The 25,786-nt window shown below is 42.7% G+C and overlaps 1 protein-coding gene and 1 non-coding gene across 2 annotated transcripts in view; both read left to right on the top strand.

The window, feature by feature from the left end:
• The window catches only part of LOC124595482 (LIM and senescent cell antigen-like-containing domain protein 1), a 76,561-nt gene that overhangs the window by 22,414 nt on the left and 28,361 nt on the right, over positions 1 to 25,786 (top strand). Inside the window, exons 4-5 of the mRNA XM_047134243.1 lie at positions 1,685 to 1,797; positions 15,527 to 15,719. Coding sequence (XP_046990199.1) covers positions 1,685 to 1,797; positions 15,527 to 15,719 — 306 coding nt within the window. The remainder of the gene's footprint in view (positions 1 to 1,684; positions 1,798 to 15,526; positions 15,720 to 25,786) is intronic.
• Positions 14,127 to 14,200, top strand: Trnat-ugu. Its single transcript has one exon. It is a non-coding gene; the product is annotated as a tRNA-Thr (tRNA).

Consider the following 25,786-nt stretch of genomic DNA (forward strand, 5'->3'; position numbering starts at 1 on the left):
AGTGACCTCAGGTCAGTTTTGCGGCAGAAGGTACTTCGCGCCTGGGGTGAAGAATGGAGCACCCTTCCTTCACCCAATAAACTTCGGGCTATCAGAGCGGCTACGGGTGCATGGTGCTCCTCCTTGCGTGTCTCTCACAAGGACTCTGTTGTCCTCTGCCAGCTGTGCATTGGCCACACCTCGATAACACACAGCTATTTATTGCGCCGCGAGGACGCACCTTTATGTCGCTGTGGGTCAGCTTTGACAGTGGTCCACATCTTTTTGGACTAATCACCTACAATTTTAGACTGGGGTTTTTGGTGCGTTTCTTGGTGATTGACTTTTCCTTTTTTGTTTCTATGGTCGGCCAACCACTGTCACACTCGGTGTGATTTTAATTTCTTTTGTCTGGTCTCTGTCTTTCTTGTCCTGTGTCATATCTTGTCATCTCCATTGTTTGTTCTTATTCTTTGTGGGTGTTTAAAGTTCATGGAAAAAGGGACCGCTGGACCTAGTAGTCTGGTCCCTCCAATCCCACAAACCAACTAACCAACCAACCAACCTGGTACGTCATGTACTAGCTGTCTGTAAACACTGTTTGCCCTTTTACATTGCCATGACGACCACCAAATTATCAATTAGGATGAATGGGCATAGGCAGAGGCTGTATACTCGTAACATGCAATATTCCATTGCAGAGCATGCTCTACAATATGACAATCATGACCTCGATGCCTGTTTCAGCGCATGCGCCATCTGGATTCTTCCCCCAGACACCAGTTTTTCAGAACTCCACAGGTGGGAACTAGCGCTACAACTTGTCCTTGGTTCTTGCCACCCACCTGACCTTAATTTACGTTAGTTTCTTCCGTCTCAACATTTCTTCACCGTAACTTTTCTTTCCTTCACTCTGTATTAGTTTTCTACATTTTTCATTTGCTTACCTGTCTATTTTTCATCACCCCCCTCCCACCTCTGTTATGTACAAAGCACTTTGCTTTTCATTCTGATTAACTCTTGCATGATGTTTAAGCAGTAATCTGTCTCTCACATATTACCCTGTCTTCCACCTTTAAGTTCTCTGGTTTGCAAATCTCGTTCGATACAGTCTTTCCTTGTCATTCCGTCCAGTAAGTCTCCCCTGAACCACGGTTCTGTGAACCACGGTTCTGGGTGACTTTCCCGAAATCTACCCCTTTTTCCAGATCTCTCCAGTCATTCTCCTTCACCCTATTTCTTCCCCTTCAACCATTCCACTTGAAGGAGGAGCCAGTGGCTCCAAAGGCTTGCCTAATTATAACCTTCTGTGATATGTGTGTTCTGCCGCCGCTTGGTGAGTCGACTTGTTATCTGTCCAATTAAATTATTTTGTCAAAAATTGATTATTTTCATTGTTATGCTGAATTACTTTGGTTATTACATAAAATAAAAGTACAAACAGTAATTTTTAACAGTGACCAAGTTTAATAATTTATAATTCATAACTTCAGAATTATTGTTTTTCTCAAGAGCTGGCGGAGCTGCATTTTCTGTATCAACCTCAATAATTAAGAATGAATTGATAAATTTGACTTTGATGTATTTCAAATGATGTGTACACATTGTAACTTTATTAGTAAAAGAAGTGGAAAATTTGGTTCCTGCTGTTCTGTCATGTTCATATTAGTAATGATTCATTTTTGGCATTATGATTTTTTTTTAGGTGTGCGCAATGTTTCAGACCATTTCCAGAAGGTATTTTTTATGAGTTTGAAGGAAGAAAGTATTGCGAACATGACTTCCATGTTTTATTTGCACCATGTTGTGGAAAATGTGGTAAGCGATTCCAAGTGTGAACTTATTTATACAGTGCATGTGTGTCATGTGAGAATTTCAGTATCTAACAGCTATTAGTCCTACATAAAAAAATAAATGGAACCATTTTTTTAGAAAATTTAATGTTTTGTACTGTGACGTGTGTTCTTTGGAGGATGTGGTTTTTGAGTTATTAAAGAAAACATTCAAAAGTGGTATTCAATGTTTTCTATTCTGGAAACCATTTGGAATAAGGCACATGTCCGTATGAAGTTTTTTGGGCAGAACCATTAATACTATCACCCCTCAAAGCATGTACCTTTCGTCCTTATTCACCCTTTATAATTAATTTCCTTGCAATGGAGAAGCTTATGCTCACAAATCAGCACTGATTTAAAAAGTATGACTTGTGCGAAACTGAGCTTGCCCTTTTCTTGTGCAATGTCCTGTATGCGAACCCTGGATTAGGAGCAGCAGGCAGATTCCATATTCCTAGAAAGCATTTGACACAGAACCCCACTGCAGACTTTTAACAAGGTGTAAGTACAAGCATGTTGAGTAGGTTCCCAGATGCAGGAGTGGCTCGATGACTTCTTAAGTAAAAGAACCCAGTCTTATTGTCCTCAACAGTGAGTATTTATCAGAGATAAGGGTATTGTCAGCAGTGCACCAGTGATCTGTGATAGCACTGCTCTTATTGTCTGTATACATAAATGATCTGACAGATAGGTTGTGCAGCAGTCTGCTGCTGTTTGCCGATGATACTATTGTGTATGGAAAGCTGTTATCATTGAGTGAATATAGGATACAAGATGACTTAGACAAAATTTCAAGTTGGTATGATTAATGGCAGCTTACTCTAAATGTAGAAAAATTTTAATGGAGATGAGTAGGGAAAACAATTCTTAAATGTTCAAATACAGCATTAGTAGTGTGCTACTTGACACGATCACATAATTAAATATCTGTGTGTTGCATTGCAAGGCAATATGAGATGGAATGAGCATGTAAGGATGGTAATAAGGAAGGCAGATGTTCAGCTCTGGTTTATTGGGAGAATTTTAGAGTAGTGTGGTTCATCTGTAAAGGAGTCCACTTATAGAACTCTAGTGTGACCCATTATTCGGTAGTGCTCTAGTGTTTGGGAACTTCACATGGTCATATTAAAGGAAGACATCAAAGCAAATCAGAGGCAGTCTGCTAAATCTGTTACTGGTAGGTTCAATCAACACGTGAGTATTATGGAAATGCTTCGTGAACTCAAATAGAAATCACTGGAGGGAAGACAGGATTCTTTTTTTGTGAAACACTATTGCAAAAATTTAGAGAACTGGTATTTGAAGTTGACTGCAGAACAATTCTACTGCTGCCACTGTACATTTTGCCTAAGGATCGTGAAGATAAGAGGAGGAATATTAGGGCTTGAATGGAGGCATATAGACAGTCATTTTTCTCTTGCTCAATTTGCGAATGATATGGGAAAGGAAATGATTGGTAGCCCTCCCCTACACCCCACGCAGTGTCACATGGAAAGTGTTTGTAGACATAGATGTAGAAGTAGTGTAGCAGAAATTCTTAGATTTTCTCCAGTGACTGCATGAATTAGTTTTATATGCTTTGTAGTACAGACAAACATCACATTGGTTAGAGCTGGGTAAGGACTATATTTGTTGTGTATGGATGCAAGTGGAATTGCCCTCTGTGCACAGACAGGCTTCAGGCAGTTGCCCTGGCCTGCTGTGGTTTTGGGGCACCGAAGATGAATGTTTTGTCACCTCTGGTGTCTATAGTCACTTGGTACCATGATCTTGCGGAGCCTTCTGGTTTACTTGTCCTGACTGATTGACACTCACTTGATGGGAATGTTGAACAGTGGCAGGATGCGGATCTCTGGGTGGAAGATGAAAGAGGGTACTTGTTGCATGGCTGTCCTGTTTTGCCTTAAAACAGGTTCAAGGTATTACTTGCTGCTGAAAGTACATCTGAACTAGTATGGGTGCCGTCATCTGTTGGGATTGGGGCCGATCTTCCTTATAGGTCCGCACAAATGCAGAGGGTAGAGTTGCTTGTTTTTGAGTGTTCCAACAGTATGCAGGTGATGGAGTCTCATGGAGAAATAGTGGGCAGCTTTGGAAGGAAGGCCAGTGTTTACTTTTGTTTGCTCATTGAGGGTATCATCCAAGATAGGAGGAGATTAAAGTGGTATCAGATAAGCACACTGGCTGCACCCAGCTGCAAATTGTAGCTCATGTCAGCACGAATGACACCTGTCGCCAGAGTTCAAAGGTAGTCCTCGGTTACTACACACAATTTGATGAGATAATGTAATTGTAGTAAAGATTGTGATGACAGGCTGATCTGTATAGTAGCCGGAGTGTTAGGTGGTAATTTGTTTGAGCGTTGGAGATGCCAATGAATGTGATGTAAGAAGTTCAGTTGCAATAAGAGGACAGTTTGAGGAGTGCCGGCCTTTTGTTATCTGAACGTATGTCATAGTAGTGCTAGGAATATAGAATGACTATTAGAGACTTTACATGAACACACAAATGCACAGAAAGCAGCATTTCTATGAAGTATCCTTTGATGTGCAATGACTTGTAAAATGAGTATACAGATGTAGTGAAGACAGCTAGCTTCACTCACTGGATGGAATCGGAGCTAGCATTTCAAAGCCTCATTCCCAGAACCAAACATAGTCCTCTTGTTTGCAGCTGAGAGGAAAACTTAAACCATAGTCACAGACGATTCAGTGAAATCCTTGGATGGGAATTTAGTGATCTTCACTGTCAGATGCAGCACTGTAGGACTCTCGTAATAAGTCAGGTATGCACTACATAAAGGAAGCAGCTACTAGTATAGTGGAGTAAGTAAGGAGTGCAAATGTGTGTGTTTTAGGATAAAGATGGTTCTCCACAGGCCTGATAACATGCATTCTGATTTCAGACAAGGAAGAACATTATCCCCAACAATTAAAAAGAGCAACTTTCATCATGGCAGACAAAAGAAAGAAATTGTTTACAAAATAATATGTCACATTAATAATTATGTATGAATCAATGGAAGATCCAGGATGGAATAATGTCTCGGCAACCAGAGACACTGGTCATGTGTGTGTGTGAGTTGCATTTGTGTAATATGTGTGTGTATGTTGTGTAATTCAGAACAACACCTTTGGGTTGAAAGCTTATATGTCTAGCAGTCTTTTCGTTTTGCTTGCCTGTGACTCAACACCTCCACTATATGGCAAGTAGCAGTCTATCATGGTACATGCAAAGATCATTATTTGTTTTATGCCATAGACTGTATATAATGTTCCTTCTAATTTGTGTTATATAAGGCAATTCACATTACTGTGATATAGAAAACGACATACACATAAAGCACTATGTACTATAAATTGCATGTTACAAGAGAGATTTGTCTGGTGTAGTAAAGATACCGCTGATGATGGTCAAACGCCCAATACTAGTCGAAGCCCAATAAAATGAACTACAATCTAAAAGCAGCTTACATCAAATACATAATAATTAATATCACATATTTGTAATTTCTCAAGCTGCAGAAAACCAAATGTACAGGAAGTATATTATCAGTTAACTGCAGAAGCATCTGCAGAGGCCTTGCTTATAAACAATAACAAGTTCCACATTGTGCTAGAGCCAGAAAGCTGGCTTAAATCAGATGTTAATAGAAAAGAAATTCTAAATTCCTATGGGGATATATATTGCGAAGGTAGATTGAGCACTGTCGGTGGAACCATGTTCTACCCATAAAAAATATGGTAATATCTAATGAGACTAGTATAGATTCAGAATGTGAAATAATTTGTGTTAAGACATAAAGATGGATCAGACATGGTCCTTGGATGTTTTTGTAGACTCCCTGCCTCAGGACCATGAGTGGGGGAACATTTGAGGGGAAACTTGGAGACTATTTCACATAAATTTCCCAGTTAGGTTGTTGCATTAGGTGAAGACTTCAACTTATCAGCTGTAGACAGGAAGACTCAAATGGTTAAGGCCAGTAATAGGAACAGGGAATCATGTGAAATTGTTCTAAATGCCTTGTCCAGAAGCTATCTTAAGCAGCTAATTAGAAAACAGAGTTGTGTAAGATAAAATATTCGACCCTCTGGTCACCATTGGGCCTGACATTTTCAGCTCATCATAGAGCAGGGAATCAGTGAGTGTAAGGTCATTACAGCATCAGTCAGTGCAGCTGTAAATAGAAATATAAAGAAAGGTAGGAAGATACATTTGTGTAGCAAGAGTGCCAAAAACAGATTTCAGATCACCAGAACGGTCAACAAGAAAAATTCCTCTCCAGGACCAAAAATGTTAAGTATCAAGAGCATTGTACTACATGCCTTAGGCAGCTATGTACTCAGTGAAGTTATGAGGAATGGGGAAGACCCACCATGATTCGAAGAACTTGTGAAAAGCTGCAACAAAAGCAAAGAGAGCTTAACTGCAAATTTTAACGTAGCCAAAGCTTCTCAGACAACCAAAAACTGAATTATGCCAAAATTAGTGTAAGGAGGGCTATGCATAAAGCAGTCAGTGAATTCAGAATTAAAATTTTATGTATTGATTTGGAAAAAATGCTAAGAAGTTTTGGTCCAATATTAAATCAGTAAACAAATTTAAGCCATGTGTCCAGGCTCCCCGTGCGAGTCCAGGGGTTAGAATAGGCCCAAGGTTTTCCTGCCTATCTTAAGAGGCGACTAAAAGGAGTCTCACACATTTTAGCCTTTATGTGATGGTCCTCTGTTGGGTTTGACCTCAATTTTTCCAAATTTTCCCGAAGAGAGAGACAGTTGGGGGAGGGCGCCTTACATGGTGCAATGTGTCCATCATGCGCTGAGACCTCTTGCATCCTTCGTCGATGTCGATCCGCACTTTTGCTCGTTCTCCAGCTGTTGGGTGAAGTCATCCTCCTGGGTGTGTTTTTCTCCATCCGCTGTGCGGTATCATTTTCTGTGCTGACGATGATATTGACTTGTTTGCTTGGTTGCACCTGATATCCAGCACAGTAGCCACCCATTGTCGTGGGGCCACCGTGTACCCTGTTGGTTGTAGCCCCCTGACCACTCGGGGATCGCTCTGCTGATGCCTGCGCCGTTAACTCCCCATGTATGCCAAGGAGTAGATGCCCGTCACCCTGGGGCGTCAGGACTCCCGGCAATGGCCATCCTGCCAGGTGGCCTATGCTGCAGCTGGTTGGCGCTCGTGGGGAGGGCCGTGGTCAGAGTGGGTGGCATCAGGGCGAATGACATGCGATGAAGCATACCATGTCATCACTAGTTGGTTATCACACACCAGCAGCCTCTAAGTGTTCCAAGTCTCAGTACAATGCAAGGAAGTGTGACCCTAAATCATTCCCCTCCTAGGGTTCAGGACATTATATTCCACAGGGACCTTCTTTTGCAGTTTAATAATGAGCTGCGTGCTGACTTTGAGCGCCGAGGTGCTCATTTCGTCCAGGGCGTCCATAGGGTTTCAAGGGATAATCAGGTTGCCACTGGTGCCTTCATCTTGGCCTTCGAGGGTGACACATTGCCCGAGATGGTCAAGGTGGTGATCTACCGCTGTGATGTCAAGCCATATATCCCTCCCCCGAAGCGGTGCTTTAAGTGCTGAAAGTTCAACCATATGTCATCACGCTGTACTTCCAGCATCACATGTCAAGATTGTGGATGTCCTTTTCATCCCCATACTCCATGTGCCCTGCCTCCCATCTGTGTCAGCTGCGGAGAGCATCATTCCCCTTGCTCGCCAGACTGCAGGATTTTACAGCAAGAAAGGAAAATCATGGAATATAAGACCCTGGACTGACAGATCTACACTGAGGCTAAGAGGAAATTTTAGCACCTCCATCTTGTGGCTATGACCTCCCCTTATGCTGCGACTACGGGAACAGTTGTAGCCCCATCAGTTCCACGAATTCCAGTTGGCTCTTAGAGCCAGAAGGCTACACCTGCCCCCATGATGGCGGGGGGCACTTCTCTCCCTGTTGCTCCTGCACCACCTACCTCGGGAGCACTGCCTCCACAACCATTGGGGTCACCAGTCCCCACTTCTCAGCTGGAGAAGTGTAAGTCTTCTTCGGCTCCTCTCGCTAAGAAGGGGTCCCTTGAGTCACTCCCTTCCCAGGTTTCTGCTAGTGGGAAAGGTGACACCCACCAGTGGCTGCAGTACCCAAAAGTGGCTGGTTGTAGGGCTTCGCGATCATCCTCAGACCCTGAGAGTGAATCAGTGAAGCCCTCCCAGCCAGTGAAGCCCTCCCAGCCAGTGAAACCCAAGGAGCAGCCAGAGAAACCCAAAAAGAAGACACCAAAGGCCAAGGTAATTGCGGTAGCACCCACAACACTGCTACCTACAAGCTCTGCGTCTGAGGATGGGGTGGAGATTCAGGCGTCTGCTGAGGACCTAGATCTCGCTGGACCCTCAGACACAATGGATATAGACTGCTCAGGAAATAAGTAGGTGCCTCATTGAATGTTCCGTGCCTTCCCAGCCTCATGATCACATTATCCTCCAGTGGAATTGCGATGGTTTTTCCACCACCTGGATGAGCTACGGCAATTGTTAAGCTTTAAACCTACTTTCTGCATTGCCCTCCAGGAAACTTGCTTCCTGATGGTGCGGACCCCTGCCCTTCGTGGTTACAGGGGGTGTTACAAGAACCGTAGGGAATACAATAGTGTGTCAGGTGGAGTTCGCGTTTATGTCCTATACTCAGTCTGTAGTGAAACTGTGCCCCTTCAAACCCCTCTTGAAGCTGTGGCTGTCAGAGTAAGGACAACACAGGAAATAACTGTCTGCAATGTACAGGGTGATTCAAAAAGAATACCACAACTTTAAAAATGTGTATTTGATGAAAGAAACATAATATAACCTTCTGTTATACATCATTACAAAGAGTATTTAAAAAGGTTTTTTTTCACTCAAAAACAAGTTCAGAGATGTTCAATATGGCCCCCTCCAGACACTCGAGCAATATCAACCCGATACTCCAACTCGTTCCACACTCTCTGTAGCATATCAGGCGTAACAGTTTGGATAGCTGCTGTTATTTCTCGTTTCAAATCATCAATGGTGGCTGGGAGAGGTGGCCGAAACACCATATCCTTAACATACCCCCATAAGAAAAAATCGCAGGGGGTAAGATCAGGGCTTCTTGGAGGCCAGTGATGAAGTGCTCTGTCAAGGGCTGCCTGGCGGCCGATCCATCGCCTCGGGTAGTTGACGTTCAGGTAATTACGGACAGATAAGTGCCAATGTGGTGGCGCTCCATCCTGCTGAAATATGAATTGTTGTGCTTCTTGTTCGAGCTGAGGGAACAGCCAATTCTCTAACATCTCCAGATACTGTAGTCCAGTTACAGTAGCACCTTCGAAGAAAAAGGGACCAAAAACTTTATTGGCTGAAATGGCGAACAAATGTTCAACTAAATGAAACTTTATAGCTCCCTTAATTCGCCGACAGATAATGCTTAGCTCTGCCTTTTGTCATTGCAGAGTTTTAAATTCCTAAAGTTGTGGTATTCTTTTTGAATCACACTGTATGTCTTCCTCCAGATGATGCAGTATCACTGAATGTATTAACTGCACTGATTGAGCAACTCCCAAAACCTTTCCTACTTTTGGGAGATTGTAACGCCCATAACCCCTTGTGGGGTTGCACTGTGCTTACTGGTTGAGGCAGAGATGATGAAACTTTACTGTCTCAGTTCGACCTCTGCCTCTCAAATAGTGGGGCCGCTACACATTTCAGTGTGGCTCGTGGTACCTTCTCAGCCATTGATTTACCAATTTGCAGCCCAGGACTTCTCCCATGTATCCACTGGAGAGCACATGACAACCTGTGTGGTAGTGACCAATTCCCCATCTTCCTGTCACTCCCCCGGCCTCATGCTCACAGACACCTACCCAGATGGGCTTTCAACAAGCAGACTGGGAAGCCTTCATCTCTGCTGTCACCATTGAATCTCCCCCACATGGTGCCATCGAGGTTGTGGTTGAGCAGGTAACTACAACAATCGTTTCTGCGACAGAAAATGCAGTCCCTTGTTCCTTGGGGTGCCCCCAGCAAAAGTCGGTACCTAGGTGGTCGCCGGAAGTCGCTGAGGCAATTAAAGAGTGTCAGCGAGCTCTACAGCGACATAAGTGGCACTGTTCCCTAGAGCACCTAATAGCCTTTAAACGGCTCCATGCACTCGTTCGCCAGCTTATCAGCAGGTGGAAACAGGAGTGTTGAGAGAGGTATGTCTCGACTATTGGCTGCCATACGTCACCTTCCCAAGTCCGGATGAAGATCAGTTTTTGGGTACCAGATCCCAGCAGCCGTCCCTGGTGTTACCAACTATGGTGTGTTATCTACCGACGCAAACACGATTGCTGAACACTTTGCTGAGTACTATGCTCGAGCCTCTGCTTCAGAGAATAACCCCCAGCCATTTGCATTCTCAAATGGCGGATGGAAGGAAAAGTCCTCTCGTTCACTATACACCACAGTGAACCCTAAACACCCCATTTACAGAATAGGAGCTTGTCAATGCCCTTGCACATTGCCCCGACACATTTTCTGGGCCGGATTGGATCCACAGTCAGGTGCTTAAACATCTTTCATCTGACTAAAAGCAACATCTCCTCGTCATCTTCAACTGGATCTGGTGTGATGGCGTCTTTCCATCACAGTGGTGGGAAAGCACCATCATACCAGTGCTCAAACCTGGCAAAACCTGATTAATGTGGATAGCTATCAGCCCATCAGCCTCACCAACTTTCTTTGTAACCTGCTAGAACATATAGTGTGTCGGCAGTTAGGTTGCGTCCTGGACTCACGTGACCTATTGGCTCCATACCAGGGCGGCTTCCGCCAGGGTCGCTCTACTACTGACAATCGTGTGTCCCTCGAGTCTGCCATCCGAACAGCCTTTTCCAGACACCATCACCTTGTTGCCGTCTTTTTTGATTTACTAAACGTGTATGACACCACCTGGCAACATAATATCCTAGGACTGGTTTTCGACGCCCAATTGACTTGGGTTCCTCACCTTCGTCAGCTTAAATGGAAGTGCTGGCAGCGCCTCAATTCCCTTCGCCGGCTGAGCAATACCAACTGGGGTGCAGAACGCTCTACGCTGCTGCAGCTCCACAGAGCCCTTGTTCAATCCTGCCTGTACTATGGGAGTGTGGTTTATGGTTTGGTGGAGCCCTCAGTGTTGTGTTTACTCGACACGGCACACCACTGTGACGTTGAACAAGCGACGGAGCTTTTAGGACGAGTCTGGTGTTCAGCACCCAGGTGGAGGCTGGTGTCCCTCCATTGAAGATTAGGCGTGCACAACTGCTCGCCAGTTACGTTGCACATGTTTGTCGTTCTCCTGCGCATCCGAATTACTCCTTTTCCCACCCACGGCGGTTCATCTCCCACATCAGTGGCCCAGGTCAGGGCTTACAATTGCAGTTTGCATCCAATCCCTTCTATCTGAACTGCAGTCATTGCCTTTTCTATCTATACTTGAGGTCCATTCACGTACTCCTCCATGGTGTACATCCAGGCCGCAGCTTCACCTGGACCTATCACATGGTCTTAAGGACTCAGTTAACCCCGCAGCGCTTTGCTGCCACTTCCTGTTGATTCTTGATATGTACCGAGGCCATGAAGTGGTTTATACCGATAGCTCGATGACTGATGGTCACGTCGGCTTCACGTATGTCCATGGAGGACATATTGAACAGCATTCTTTGCCCAAGGGCTGCAGTGTTTTCACTGCAGAGCTGGTGGCTATATCTCGTGCTCTTGAGCACATCCGTTCATGACCTGGGGAGTCGTTTCTTCTGAGTACTGAGTATCCTACAAGCTATCAACCAGTGCTACCCTCGACATCCTTTGGTAAGGACCATCCAGGAGTCCATCAATGCCCTGGAATGGTCCAGTCATTCAGTGGTCTATGTCTGGACCCCAGGTCATGTTGGAACCCCAGGCAACGAACTTGCCGACAGGCTGGCCAAACAGGCTACACAGAAACCGCTTATGAAGATCGACTTCTCTAGACATGACCTGCGTTCTGTCTTACGCTACAGAGTTTTTAGGATTTGGGAGGCGGAATGGCATAACAGTACGCACAACAAACTGCGTGTCATTAAGCAGACTACGAATGTCTGGAAGTCTCCCATGCGGGCCCCTCGCAGAGAATCAGTTGTTCTTGCCGGCTCAGCATTAGGCATCTGTGGCTAACGCATGGTTACCTCCTCTGTCACAAGGACCCACCTCAGTGTCACTGTGCCTCACAAATGATGGTCGTCCATCTCTTGCTGGACTGCCCACTTTTAGCCCCTCTGTGGCGGACTTTTACCTTTCCCAGCACCCCACCTTTGGTATTGGGCGACAATCCTCAACAGCAGCTTTAGTTTTACGTTCTATTCATGAGGGTGGGTTTTATCATTTGATCTAAGTTTTCACGCATGTCCTTTGTCCCTCTATTTCCTCCACCCTAATACTTTTAATACTTTTAGGGTGGAGGGGGGGGGGGGGGGGTTGGGTTGATTTGATTTGATTTGGGGAGGAGACCAAACTGTGAGGTCATCAATCTCAACAGATTAGGGAAGGATGGGGAAGGAAGTCGGCCGCGCCTTTTCAAAGGAACCATCCTGGCATTTGCCCAAAACAATTTAGGAAAATCACGAAAACATAAATCAGGGTGGCCGGACGCAGGATTGAACCATCATCCTCCCGAATGCTAGTCCAGTGTGCTAACCACTGCTCCTCCTCGCTTGGTTTAAGGTGGAGGTTTTAATGTGTTGCAGAGTGCCTGGCTTCTCCTTTTTATACCCGTAGTCGGCCAACCACTGTAATCTGCATTCCTGTTGTACTCTTGCATCTCTTTGTTGTTTTGTTGTTCTCTTTTGTTCCTTTTAGTGTTTGTTCAGTTCCTTCGTTCTTGTGGTTTTACCTTTCTTTGCCTTTTGTGTTGTACGTCTCGTTTGTTTTATTCTCCCCCTTATGGCATTGTTTTATTCGGAACAAGGGACCGATGACCAAACAGTTTGGTCCCTTTCCCCCTCTTTTAAACCAACCAATCTGTCCAGGCATTCTGTGATCGTAATGGTCTCAAAACGGAGGATGACAGAGAGAAGGTGGAAATAATTTTTTTACTGTAGAAGATTGCATTCTGGTGCCTCATTTAAACAGTCACTTGAAAGTCAGAATGACCGATAGTGAAAACAGAGGAAAGGCCATTGAACCTGACAGGATGCTAGTATGATTCTACATAGGATGTATGAAAGTACTGTATAGTTGGTAGCTGGAGAAGCACATTTCTAGTGATTGGAAAAAAGTGCTGGTCATTCCCATTTTCAAGAAGGGTTGTCAAACTGGTGCATATATTTATGGGCCTATATCATTGATGTTGGGTTGCTGTAAAATTTTAGAACGTGTTTAATGCTCACATGTTATGACATTTCTAGAGACTGAAAATCTCCACTGTTGGAATCAACATGGATTCTGAAAACAGCAATTGTGTAAATCACTTTGAGACCCAGAAAGCAGTAGGCACTGTCATGCAGATTGATGACGTGTTTCTTGACTTCCAGAAGGCATTCAGTACAGTTCCACACTGCCAACTAATGAAAGAAATATGTGGACTGTCTGACCAGCTGTCTGATTGGCTTGAAAAATTTCTTGGGAACAGAACACAGCATGTTGTTCTCAATAGAGAGGAATCTTCAGATGTAAATGTAAATTTGAATATACCATGAGGGAATGTTATAGGGCCATTACTTTGTAACAAAGTGAGCAAGAGAATCCAAAGAAGAGCAACACATTTCAAATTATTTAGTGCCAGTCTGTCACAAAGATACTTAGGAACTCAATTGGCAGGCTCTGCAAGAGAGGTGTTCAGCATCACATTGTGGTTTACTGTTAAAGTTTCAAGAGCATATGCTCCCAGAAGAGTCAACAAATATATTGCTTCTTTCCGTATATATCTTACCAAAGGACCATATAGGTAAAATGAGAGACATATGACGGTAGTATCTGTTCCCGAAAGAACAGTTACCGTGGATGACCATGCAGCTTTCCACGGTAACTGTTCTTTCGGGAACAGATACTACCGTCATATATAGTTAAAACATGGCTTCCCGGCCATTCACCTTCTTGTGCGAACGCACACGCTATGCCCGAACTCGTACGGGACTTGGTAGATTAATCTGCCATGAGTAATGAGTATGATGGGCAAACATCTATTAGGCGCACTACGAATGTAGTGGTGTGGACATGTTGGGAATGTGGATCTCACAGGGAGCGTGCAAGGGATAAGTCCCTGCAGACGCACTATCCTCTGTGCCCGCGGTGGCTCAGATGGATAGAGCATCTGCCATGTAAGCAGGAGATCCCGGGTTCGAGTCCCGGTCGGGGGACACATTTTCAACATGTCCCCAATGAAGTACATCAACGCCTGTTTGCAGCTAGGGTGTCCATTTAATTATCATTTCATAAAATGAGAGATCCAAGCTCACACAGAGACTTACCAGTAATCATTCTTCCTGAGAACATAATCAGAACAGAAAAGGGGAAAGTAACAGATATGCACAAAGTACCCTCCTCAACACACCATATGTGGCTTGTATAGTGTAGATGTAGACTCAAGTGGTTGCTGTTAACACAGAATATCTGTTTGTGCAATATTGGGTTCCATTATTCTGAAGTTATGAAGTGCCATCAACTACCCAACTCTCGTGGTTTCCATTTCACGGCTAGGAAGAGTAATCCTGAGGCTCTGTGCATTGAAGATGAATCAAAAAAGTAACATTTTGGTATAAATTCTAGAATAAAGTACCGATAAGTGAACATTTTGCCTTCAATCTATCTGTGTTCGCAGTAAAAATTAAATTTTTCGGTGTTGTGTAGGGTGAAGTCTTCACTTGCATTCCTATAATTATTCTACAATACCTACAGAAAGCATGTAAACCACATGTTTTTTATATTATTTATATTTTATGCTTGTGAACCATTTCTCTGCAAGATGTCCACATCCCAATCTACAAAATAAAGATTATATGTTGTTATATTGGCAATGTCATGCTACGATTTCATGCTAAATGACAAAGATTTGATCTGACATACACAAGATAAGAAATCTCACATTCCCATACCCCTATCTATCTCTCTATCTATCTCTTTATCTCTACTCTGTGCCCATCGATCTTTCTTTCTCCTTTCACAGGATATGTGCATGGCTGTTGTACACGATCAGTTCTGTGCTGAGTCACAGTGTTAGGTAGTTTGGAAAAAAAAAGACAAGTTTGAGGCACCACATGAACAGCTGCCAGTCAGACCCAAGCAGTTTGAGTATGAGGAACCACTGCTCAGATGGTGCCTTCACTCTGTACATACATGATTGTGGAAATGCTGCTTTAACAAAGCTAATGTAAATATCACATTTTTTGTTGCTGTACTGGCCTCGTAGTAACTTAGTAATTGGAGAAGGGCGGAGAACATTAGAGAACTCACTGAAAGACTTTTATTGTCATTTCATTTAAATTAATGAATATAATATTAATATAAGACAAAACTGCATAATGAAAGTTACTGTTTTTTGTCCTTTGTAGATTTTTAAATAGTAAATTTGCTTTTTCCTAAAATATTTGCTTCTCTTTTATTGTGATGTAACTTACTTCAAATTATTGTCGTAGAATAGTAAATAATGTGTAATCCTGTCATTGTTTTACCTGAATGTTCTCCAGGTGAATTCGTCATTGGACGTGTAATTAAAGCAATGAATGCTAACTGGCATCCTCGATGTTTTCGTTGTGAGATGTGTGACAAAGAATTGGCAGACTTAGGCTTTATACGCAATCAGGGACGTGCTCTCTGCCACGAATGTAATGCTAAAGCCAAAGCAGTTGGATTGGGAAAATATGTATGCCACAAATGCCAGTAAGTTTCTTAATCATGTTGTTTTTATTAGAAAACAGTGTGTGGTTTATGATGGCTGCCTGGAAAGTAACCTCCATTGAGGTAAAAATAAAATTCCACAATAATTAAAGCATTAATGCAAATGTTCATCTTAAAACTACACATTATTATTATTTCTCTACATGATCATCATTCAGATTTAATCATGTGTGATATTTCTTAGTGCATTTACAAATTTGCGTCACCTGAGATTGTAATCACTCCATGACAGTATCTGGAAGTTCCTTGTTGGAGTCAGAGCTTTGAGAACCAAGTCTCTTCCTTATGTGCATGAAGAGGTGGAAATCACTGGAAGACAGGGATATGCTGTAGAGTGACAATAGATGAACTTACAGCTGGCAGTGCTGTTTTCAGCTTTCAACTGTCGAGCGTAAACAGCTTCAGGTGAAAAAAGTAGTTGTCTATAAAGCTGCAATAACGCTGAGACATTGCCAAGGAGGTGTATATAAAATTGTGTTCTGTGGTTGGTTGAGGTACGTGTGCAGTAAAGTTGCACCAATTGTAGGGTCCCTGTCACCAACTCTACCATAGGATTATTGTGGAAAGCACAACACTAATATTCAAGAGGCAGTGTCACTTGTTTTGAATGACACTGTTGATCCATTGTGGACGTGAAAAATTTAACAAAGAAATTCATCAAACAGCCGTGCAAATTGAAAAGTTATTTCATTTCATTTTTGCTACCAGTTTCAGCAAAAATATGCTGAAATTGGTAGCAAAAATTAAAATAAAATAACTTTTCAATTTGCACGGCTGTTTGACGAATTTCTTTGTTCTTTTTTGCTACCAATTTCAGCCCTACCCCCACGAACCATGGACCTTGCCGGTGGTGGGGAGGCTTGCGTGCCTCAGCGATACAGATAGCTGTGCCATAGGTGCAACCACAACGGAGGGGTATCTGTTGAGAGGCCAGACAAACGTGTGGTTCCTGAAGAGGGGCAGCAGCCTTTTCAGTGCAGGGGCAACATTCTGGATGATTGACTGATCTGGCCTTGTAACACTAACCAAAACTGCCTTGCTGTGCTGGTACTGTGAATGGCTGAAAGCAAGTAGAAACTATGGCCGTAATTTTTGCCGAGAGCATGCAGCTTTACTGTATGGTTAAATGATAATGGCGTCCTCTTGGGTAAAACATTCCGGAGGTAAAATAGTCCCCCATTCGGATCTCTGGGCGGGGACTACTCGAGAGGATGTTGTTATCAGGAGAAAGAAAACTGGAATTCTATGGATCGGAGCGTGGAATGTCAGATCCCTTAATCGGGCAGGTAGGTTAGAAAATTTAAAAAGGGAAATGGATAGGTTAAAGTTAGATATAGTGGGAATTAGTGAAGTTCGGTGGCGGGAGGAACAAGACTTATGGTCAGGTGACTACAGGGCCGTAAACATAAAATCAAATAGGGGTAATGGAAAATAGTAATGCGAGTAAGCTACTACAAACAGCATAGTGAACGCATTATTGTGGCCAAGATAGATACGAAGCCCACGCCTACCACAGTAGTACAAGTTTATATGCCAACTACCTCTGAAGATGACGAAGAAATTGAAGAAATGTATGATGAAATAAAAGTAATATTCAGATAGTGAAGGGAGATGAAAATTTAATCGTCATGGGTGACTCGAATTTGTCAGTAGGAAAATGGAGAGAAGGAAACGTAGTAGGTGAACATGGATTGGGGGTAAGAAACGAAAGAGGAAGCCGCCTGGTAGAATTTTGCAAAGAGCACAACCTAATCATAGCTAACACTTGGTTCAAGAATCATAAAAGAAGATTGTATACATGGAAGAAGCCTGGAGATACTGACAGGTTTCAGATAGATTATATAATGGTAAGACAGAGATTTAGGAACCAGGTTTTAAATTGTAAGACATTTCCAGGTGCAGATGTGGACTCTGACCACAATCTATTGGTTATGAACTGTAGATTAAAACTGAAGAAACTGGAAAAAGCTGGGAATTTAAGGAGATGGGACCTGGATAAACTGACTAAACCAGAGGTTGTACAGAGTTTCAGAGAGAGCATAAGGGAACAATTGACAAGAATGGGGGAAAGAAAAACAGTAGTAGGAGAATGGATAGCTTTGAGGGATGAAGTGGTGAAGGCAGCAGAGGATCAAGTAGGTAATAAGACGAGGGCTAGTAGAAATCCTTGGGTAAAAGAAGAAATATTGAAGGTTTATAATTTATATAAAAACAGCTACCAGCCACATGTATGGTTTAAAAAGGTTTATTATCTTCAGACCATAACCGGTTTCGGATTTTTCTTTACAAATCCATCTTCAGATGGCAGATTACAAGCATTCTTAGTTGGACCTAGTTTTGTTTGTGTTATTCATTTGCTGCAGAGCTGTGTAGTTCCGCCTAATGAAATATTCACGCGTTTATGTTTTCGAACGCATGAATATTTCGTCAGGCGGAACTACACAGCTCTGCAGCAAACGAATAACACAAAAAAAAATTTGTCCAACTAAGAATGCTTGTAATCTGCCATCTGAAGATGGATTTGTAAAGAAAAATCCGAAACCGGTCATGGTCTGAAGATAATAAACCTTTTTAAACCATACATGTGGCTGGTAGCTGTTTTTTATATAAATTATAAACCTTAAGTACAACAACCACGTTTCTTAACATGTCGACTTTCGACAAAATAGCGTTAAGAAATATTGAATTTAATTAATGAAAGGAGAAAATATAAACATGCAGTAAATGAAGCACGCAAAAAGGAATACAAACGTCTCAAAAATTAGATCGACAGGAAGTGCAAAATGGCTAAGCAGGGATGGCTAGAGGACAAATGTATGGATGTAAAGGCTTATCACACTAGGGGTAAGATTGATACTGCCTACAGGAAAATTAAAGAGACCTTTGGAGAAAAGAGAGCCACTTGTATGAATATCAAGAGCTTAGATGGAAACCCAGTTCTAAACAAAGAAGGGAAAGCAGAAAGGTGGAAGGAGTATATAAAGGGTCTATACAAGGGTGATGTTCTTGAGGGCAATATTATGGAAATGGAAGAGGATGTAGATGAAGATGAAATGGGAGATATGATACTGCGTGAAGAGTTTGACAGAGCACTGAAAGACCTGAGTTGCAACAAAGCTCCAGGAGTAGACAACATTCCATTAGAACTACTGACAGCCTTGGGAGAGCCAGTCCTGACAAAACTCTACCATCTGGTGAGCAAGATGTATGAGACAGGCAAAATACCCTCAGACTTCAAGAAGAATATAATAATTCCAATCCCAAAGAAAGCAGGTGTTGACAGATGTGACAATTACCGAACTATCAGTTTAATAAGTCACGGCTGCAAAATACTAACACGAATTCTTTACAGATGAATGGAAAAACTAGTAGAAGGTGACCTTGGGGAAGATCAGTTTGGATTCCGTAGAAATATTGGAACAAGTGAGGCAGTACTGACCCTACGACTTATCTTAGAAGCTAGATTAAGGAAAGGCAAATCTACGTTCCTAGCATTTGTAGACTTTGACAATGTTGACTGGAGTACTCTCTTTCAAATTCTGAAGGTGGCAGAGGTAAAATACAGGGAGCGAAAGGCTATTTACAATTTGTACTGAAACTAGATGGCAGTTATAAGAGAAAGGAGCATGAAAGGGAACCAGTGGTTGGGAAGGCAGTAGGACAGGGTTGTAGCCTATCCCCGATGTTGTTCAATCTGTATATTCAGCAAGCAGTAAAGGAAACAAAAGAAAAATTCGGAGTATATATTAAAATCCATGGAGAAGAAATAAAAACTTTAAGGTTCGCTGGTGACATTGTAATTCTGTCAGAGACAACAAAGGACTTGGAAGAGCAGTTGAATGGAATGGATAGTGTCTTGAAAGGAGGATGTAAGATGAACATCAACAAAAGCAAAACAAGGATAATGGAATGTAGTCGAATTAAGTCGGGTGATGGTGAGGGAATTAGATTAGGAAATGAGATGCTTAAAGTAGTAAAGGAGTTCTGCTATTTGGGGAGCAAAATAACTCATGATGGTCAAAGTAGAGAGGATATAAAATGTAGACTGGCAATGGCAAGGAAAGCATTTCTGAAGAAGAGAAATTTGTTAACATCGAGTATAGGTTTAAGTGTCAGGAAGTCGTTTCTGAAAGTATTTGTATGGTGTGTAGCCACGTATGGAAGTGAAACATGGACGATAAATAGTTTGGACTAGAAGAGAATAGAAGCTTTCGAAATGTGGTGCTACAGAAGAATGTTGAAGATTAGATGGTGGTGGTGGTGGTGGGTAGTGTTTAACGTCCCGTTGACAACGAGGTCATTAGAGACGGAGCGCAAGCTCGGGTTAGGGAAGGATTGGGAAGGAAATCGGCCGTGCCCTTTCAAAGGAACCATCCCGGCATTTGCCTGAAACAATTTAGGGAAATCACAGAAAACCTAAATCAGGATGGCCGGAGATGGGATTGAACCCTAGTCCCCCCGAATGCGAGTCCAGTGTGCTAACGACTGCGCCACCTCGCTCGGTGAAGATTAGATGGGTAGATCACATAACTAATGATGAAGTATTCTAAATGTTTTCTAAATGTCTCACAATAGGCTTCAGAATAGATTGCTGTTTTACTTTTTATAATACCAACAAACAGGATTTCTTAAACATCCTAGAAGGGGGAGTCATACTATACATGACTGACAAAGTTTTGTAAGATTCGTCAGGCCAGGTGGTCTCGCGCATCATTGATAGCTGTTTTGTATCTAAAGTAGTACATGAAACCCATTTCTTATGACTGATTTTGATCCTGTTCAATAGATCTTTGCATTCCATGTTGTAATGAAACACTAAGTTCAGAGAAGCCGTTATCTATAATGTTTTGAACAGTTTTGGAACCTGAAAGGTTCTGCCACTGTTAAGTCAAGACCTCATGCAAAACAATCCAATAAATTTGCAGCAACTTGTCTCATAGTTGAGATATACATACACTCCTGGAAATTGAAATAAGAACACCGTTAATTCATTGTCCCAGGAAGGGGGAATTTTATTGACACATTCCTGGGGTCAGATACATCACATGATCACACTGACAGAACCACAGGCACATAGACACAGGCAACAGAGCATGCACAATGTCGGCACTAGTACAGTGTATATCCACCTTTCGCAGCAATGCAGGCTGCTATTCTCCCATGGAGACGATCGTAGAGATGCTGGATGTAGTCCTGTGGAACGGCTTGCCATGCCATTTCCACCTGGCGCCTCAGTTGGACCAGCGTTCGTGCTGGATGTGCAGACCGCGTGAGACGACGCTTCATCCAGTCCCAAACATGCTCAATGGGGGACAGATCCGGAGATCTTGCTGGCCAGGGTAGTTGACTTACACCTTCTAGAGCACGTTGGGTGGCACGGGATACATGCTGACGTGCATTGTCCTGTTGGAACAGCAAGTTCCCTTGCCGGTCTAGGAATGGTAGAACGATGGGTTCGATGACGGTTTGGATGTACCGTGCACTATTCAGTGTCCCCTCGACGATCACCAGTGGTGTACGGCCAGTGTAGGAGATCGCTCCCCACACCATGATGCCGGGTGTTGGCCCTGTGTGCCTCGGTCGTATGCGGTCCTGATTGTGGCGCTCACCTGCACGGCGCCAAACACGCATACGACCATCATTGGCACCAAGGCAGAAGCGACTCTCATCGCTGAAGACGCCACGTCTCCATTCGTCCCTCCATTCACGCCTGTCGCGACACCACTGGAGGCGGGCTGCACGATGTTGGGGCGTGAGCGGAAGACGGCCTAACGGTGTGCGGGACCGTAGCCCAGCTTCATGGATACGGTTGCGAATGGTCCTCGCCGATACCCCAGGAGCAACAGTGTCCCTAATTTGCTGGGAAGTGGCGGTGCGGTCCCCTACGGCACTGCGTAGGATCCTACGGTCTTGGCGTGCATCCGTGCGTCGCTGCGGTCCGGTCCCAGGTCGACGGGCACGTGCACCTTCCGCCGACCACTGGCGACAACATCGATGTACTGTGGAGACCTCACGCCCCACGTGTTGAGCAATTCGGTGGTACGTTCACCCGGCCTCCCACATGCCCACTATACGCCCTCGCTCAAAGTCCGTCAACTGCACATACGGTTCACGTCCACGCTGTCGCGGCATGCTACCAGTGTTAAAGACTGCGATGGAGCTCCGTATGCCACGGCAAACTGGCTGACACTGACGGCGGAGGTGCACAAATGCTGCGCAGCTAGCGCCATTCGACGGCCAACACCGCGGTTCCTGGTGTGTCCGCTGTGCCGTGCGTGTGATCATTGCTTGTACAGCCCTCTCGCAGTGTCCGGAGCAAGTATGGTGGGTCTGACACACCGGTGTCAATGTGTTCTTTTTTCCATTTCCAGGAGTGTATAATAAAATACCAGTTTTCCATAGCTGACTACAAACGAATGGCCACTTCTTACGTCAGCATGAACATCCATGTTTTCACTCTGAAGAAAATGACACCATTGATGTACAACACCTTTACTCATCACATGTGAGCCATATACACTACAGATTTTGTGACAAATGTCAACAGTTTGGAAATTTTTTGTCACTAAAAACTGTGTTACAGAACATGATTTTCACTTGCAGCATTTACTTTGAGCAGCAACTGTAGACGAGTAAGAAGCATTGTGGCTTTCTTGCTCTTGCAGCTCTAAGCAAAGTGACCTACTGTATGAATTATTATAATTATTGTTCTGTCCCTCCGAATAGTTCCCGTGCAAATGTGAAAACAAAGATTACTCTCCAGATATCCTCATACTAATGTCTACAGAGCATTTTCGCAGAAAAGTGTACAAATGTTTTCCTCTGGAGGCATTAAACGAAATACGTACTAACTTTCTGTGTTCGAGAGAAAGGTATCACACTTCTCCTGTCCATAATTCCACAAATTCCGTACACTTTATATTGACACTTCTGCCTGTGTACAGGTTTCATATATGTTTTCACATATTAAGTGGTGATAAAAAAGTGTGGATTGTCCTACATCTGCATGTAATGTCATCCTCTTACCCCTGTGTGACAAAATTTGTTCTGCACCTTGAGACTCCTGTTCTCACTATATTAAGAGTTCTACAAGTCATGTAGGGTAGGTTGTAATTGCAACTAATTTCTTCCCCTGTAGTAAAACCCTTTTACATAGGAGCACTTTCGTGCCACAGAAAATCATGTCTGACATCAAACTTGACATTTACTTGTAGTGTTCACTGCAAAAACTTTTCCTGAACTTAAGGTGACGTGTTGCAGGTATAATTGTACAGTAAGTGTTTTTGGTTTCCAATCTGTTTCTTCCATTCTATTTTCACACCACTGTGTGTCTTTTGGGTAGGGTCCAGTGCAGGCCAGGGGGTAGATCTTTGGGACTGTGGTTGGTCTGAGGCACCCCGTAAGTAAATGGACAGATTCATTTAAGGCCACATCCGCATGCCTGGTGTGAACTGACACTCCCCACACTGGTGCTTCATCTTCTCCTACAGACAAACAGTCCCATAGCAATTGATAGGAGAACCTGTAGATTGTCAGCTTCCTCAGTGTACTGTTTCTGTTGCAGATTTTGCCTTTCAAAACCATACAGTGTGCTCTAAAACATGGGAGTGCTACCCAGAGTGATTCTCAAATATTTTTGGGTGTCACAGTGCTGAATTTCCAATCCTATCCAGTAATATTAATTTTGCTTCTAGCATCTCTGTTTCTTAAGTGGAAAGAACTTACACAAGTTTTTCTTGGATTTGGCTTAAGATGGTTCAGATTGTAATACTCTTTGAACTTTTCAAGCGCTTTGCTTATTTTAGCTTTGACTTAATCAAAGGTCCTTCCTCGAACTGTCAACTATGTTAGCCACATAGACAAATCACCTTACATTTGGAAGATCTGGCTGATCACGTATAGGTGTCGTAAAGAATCGGGTACAACACACTGCCTTGAAATAATCTTTTGTTCTAGTTTCTTCAGTGTGTCTTCTTACATTTCAGCATAACATAGAATTTTCTGTTGTTGAGTATAGCTCTGTCGAACAAAATTCTTTATTATGGGTCTCACATCTGTTTTATGAAAGGCATTTGGATTTAGAAATAAAGTAACAGTTGCTGTTGTACTGTGTCTTTCTATTTTATTTTCTATGACAAACAAACCAAAGCTATTATGCCAGTCAGTCTTTCCTTTTGCCATTCCTCCCATGCAATTGAGAGGAAATTCAACATTAACTAACATTTTATGAACAAGCCTGAACATGTGTTTTGAGAGTCATCAGTAAACAAGGATGTGGAAGCAACTGCAGAGGACTAGGAAATGTTACCAAAGTTTATGATAGAATTTTACCTTTAAGAAAATGGCAATCTAGCATATAATTTTTGAAACACACCGGAAACATAATTGGAGGAAGTTGCGTGAGCGTGGTTTGGTTCATCCAGCAGTGCAGAAAATTAAACAATGAAATGAGCAAAGTTTTCCTATTACCGTAAAGTGGGGGCATTAAGAAATGTCTTGTCAACTTTAACAAGAACTTTAACACACAATCATAGCATAAGAATTTGAGTTGTTCTCTAGAGGACACAAGCACCCTTGCAAACATCTAATGGATTTTTTGTGGCATGATATTCTGATTGGAGTGAATGGTTATCATATAAGAGCATTGGGGCAAACATGGAAAAGACATGATGAAGGGAGGGGCAAAACTGATGACAGAGTGGGCTGGCTGTGATTTCCATTGTCATTTACATTTCTGCCCATTGCTCAATACCTCTGCTGTTAACTGTCTTTGCTGATTTCATGTTTAGGGTCCCATACCTCAGTCCATAAAAACAGAACATTTATAGGATCACTTTGTTGTCCACCCGTCTGTCACTCTGCCCAACTGTTTAGAACATTTTCTGCCAGGAATGGTTAAACATACCAAGTTGAAATTTGTCACATACTAAAGTCTATGGTCCCTTGATGGTGTAAAAATCTTACGCTTTAAAGTCAGTGCAATCAAAAGATGTGGCCGTGTGTGTCACATATTTTGATACTTGCAAACCCACTCATCAGGACTTGTGGGGTACTTCTCATTGACCTAGAATCATGAAATTCTATCATTGACCTAGTATCATGGAATTTGCAAGAAGTTGAGTGTTAGAGAAAAAATAAAGAAAACAATGAAAAATCATTAATTTGTAATTATGTCATTAAAAAAATATTTATTTTGTAATTTGTTCTCTGTGTGTCTTATCTGTCTATTAAGATCTCTTTTTCTCAGGAATTATTATAACAGCTGCACAATTACACAAAAAATTTAAATGTAAAGCTAAAGCATTCTTGAAAGTCTTAGAATTCCTGGGACCAATATTTTGCCAGTATTGATATGAATTAACAGGCAAAAATCATCAAGATTCTTGATTCCTGCAATGAGTGAATTATCTATGTATATAATTAAATTTGCACGGAAACCTCAGAGAGAGAGAGAGAGAGAGAGAGAGAGAGAGAGAGAGTCCTACTAGCTTGTGCCCCCCCCCCCTCTCTCTCTCTCTCTCTCTCTCTCTCTCTCTCTCTCTCTCTCTCTCTCTCTCACACACACACACACACACACACACACACACACACATTTTTTTATACCTGCACAAATGAGAGAGAGAGAGAGACTTTGTCTGAAAGCTAGTGTTTTTCCACAGTCTGCTTTTAAATGAGCATCTCTGCCAATCATTGCCACTTATATGTGCTCAGTAGCAATCTATCCTAATTCATATTGTTATGCAGCTCTATATTTTCCATTGTTTGAGAGAAAACAATATGTCAGATATACAATACGTATAGATCTCTTAACTTCACAAATGTATGTTTGAAATCAAGTTAGTCCTGACACTTATGGCTATCCAGCATTGCAGTAGAGTGCTCAAATTATCTAGAGACCTTTCTAGTAGGAGTGAATTATGTGTAATGCTCTAAGGTAAATACTTATTGATTGGTGTTCTTTTTGTGCAATCCTAAAATTGATAACATTCCACAGTAGTGTGCCCAGCACAATATATTCTTATGAGGCACTAACATTGTATTTTTCGCAC

Source organism: Schistocerca americana, chromosome 2, assembly GCF_021461395.2.
Source record: "Schistocerca americana isolate TAMUIC-IGC-003095 chromosome 2, iqSchAmer2.1, whole genome shotgun sequence".
In the NCBI taxonomy this organism is placed as follows: Eukaryota; Metazoa; Arthropoda; class Insecta; order Orthoptera; family Acrididae; genus Schistocerca; species Schistocerca americana.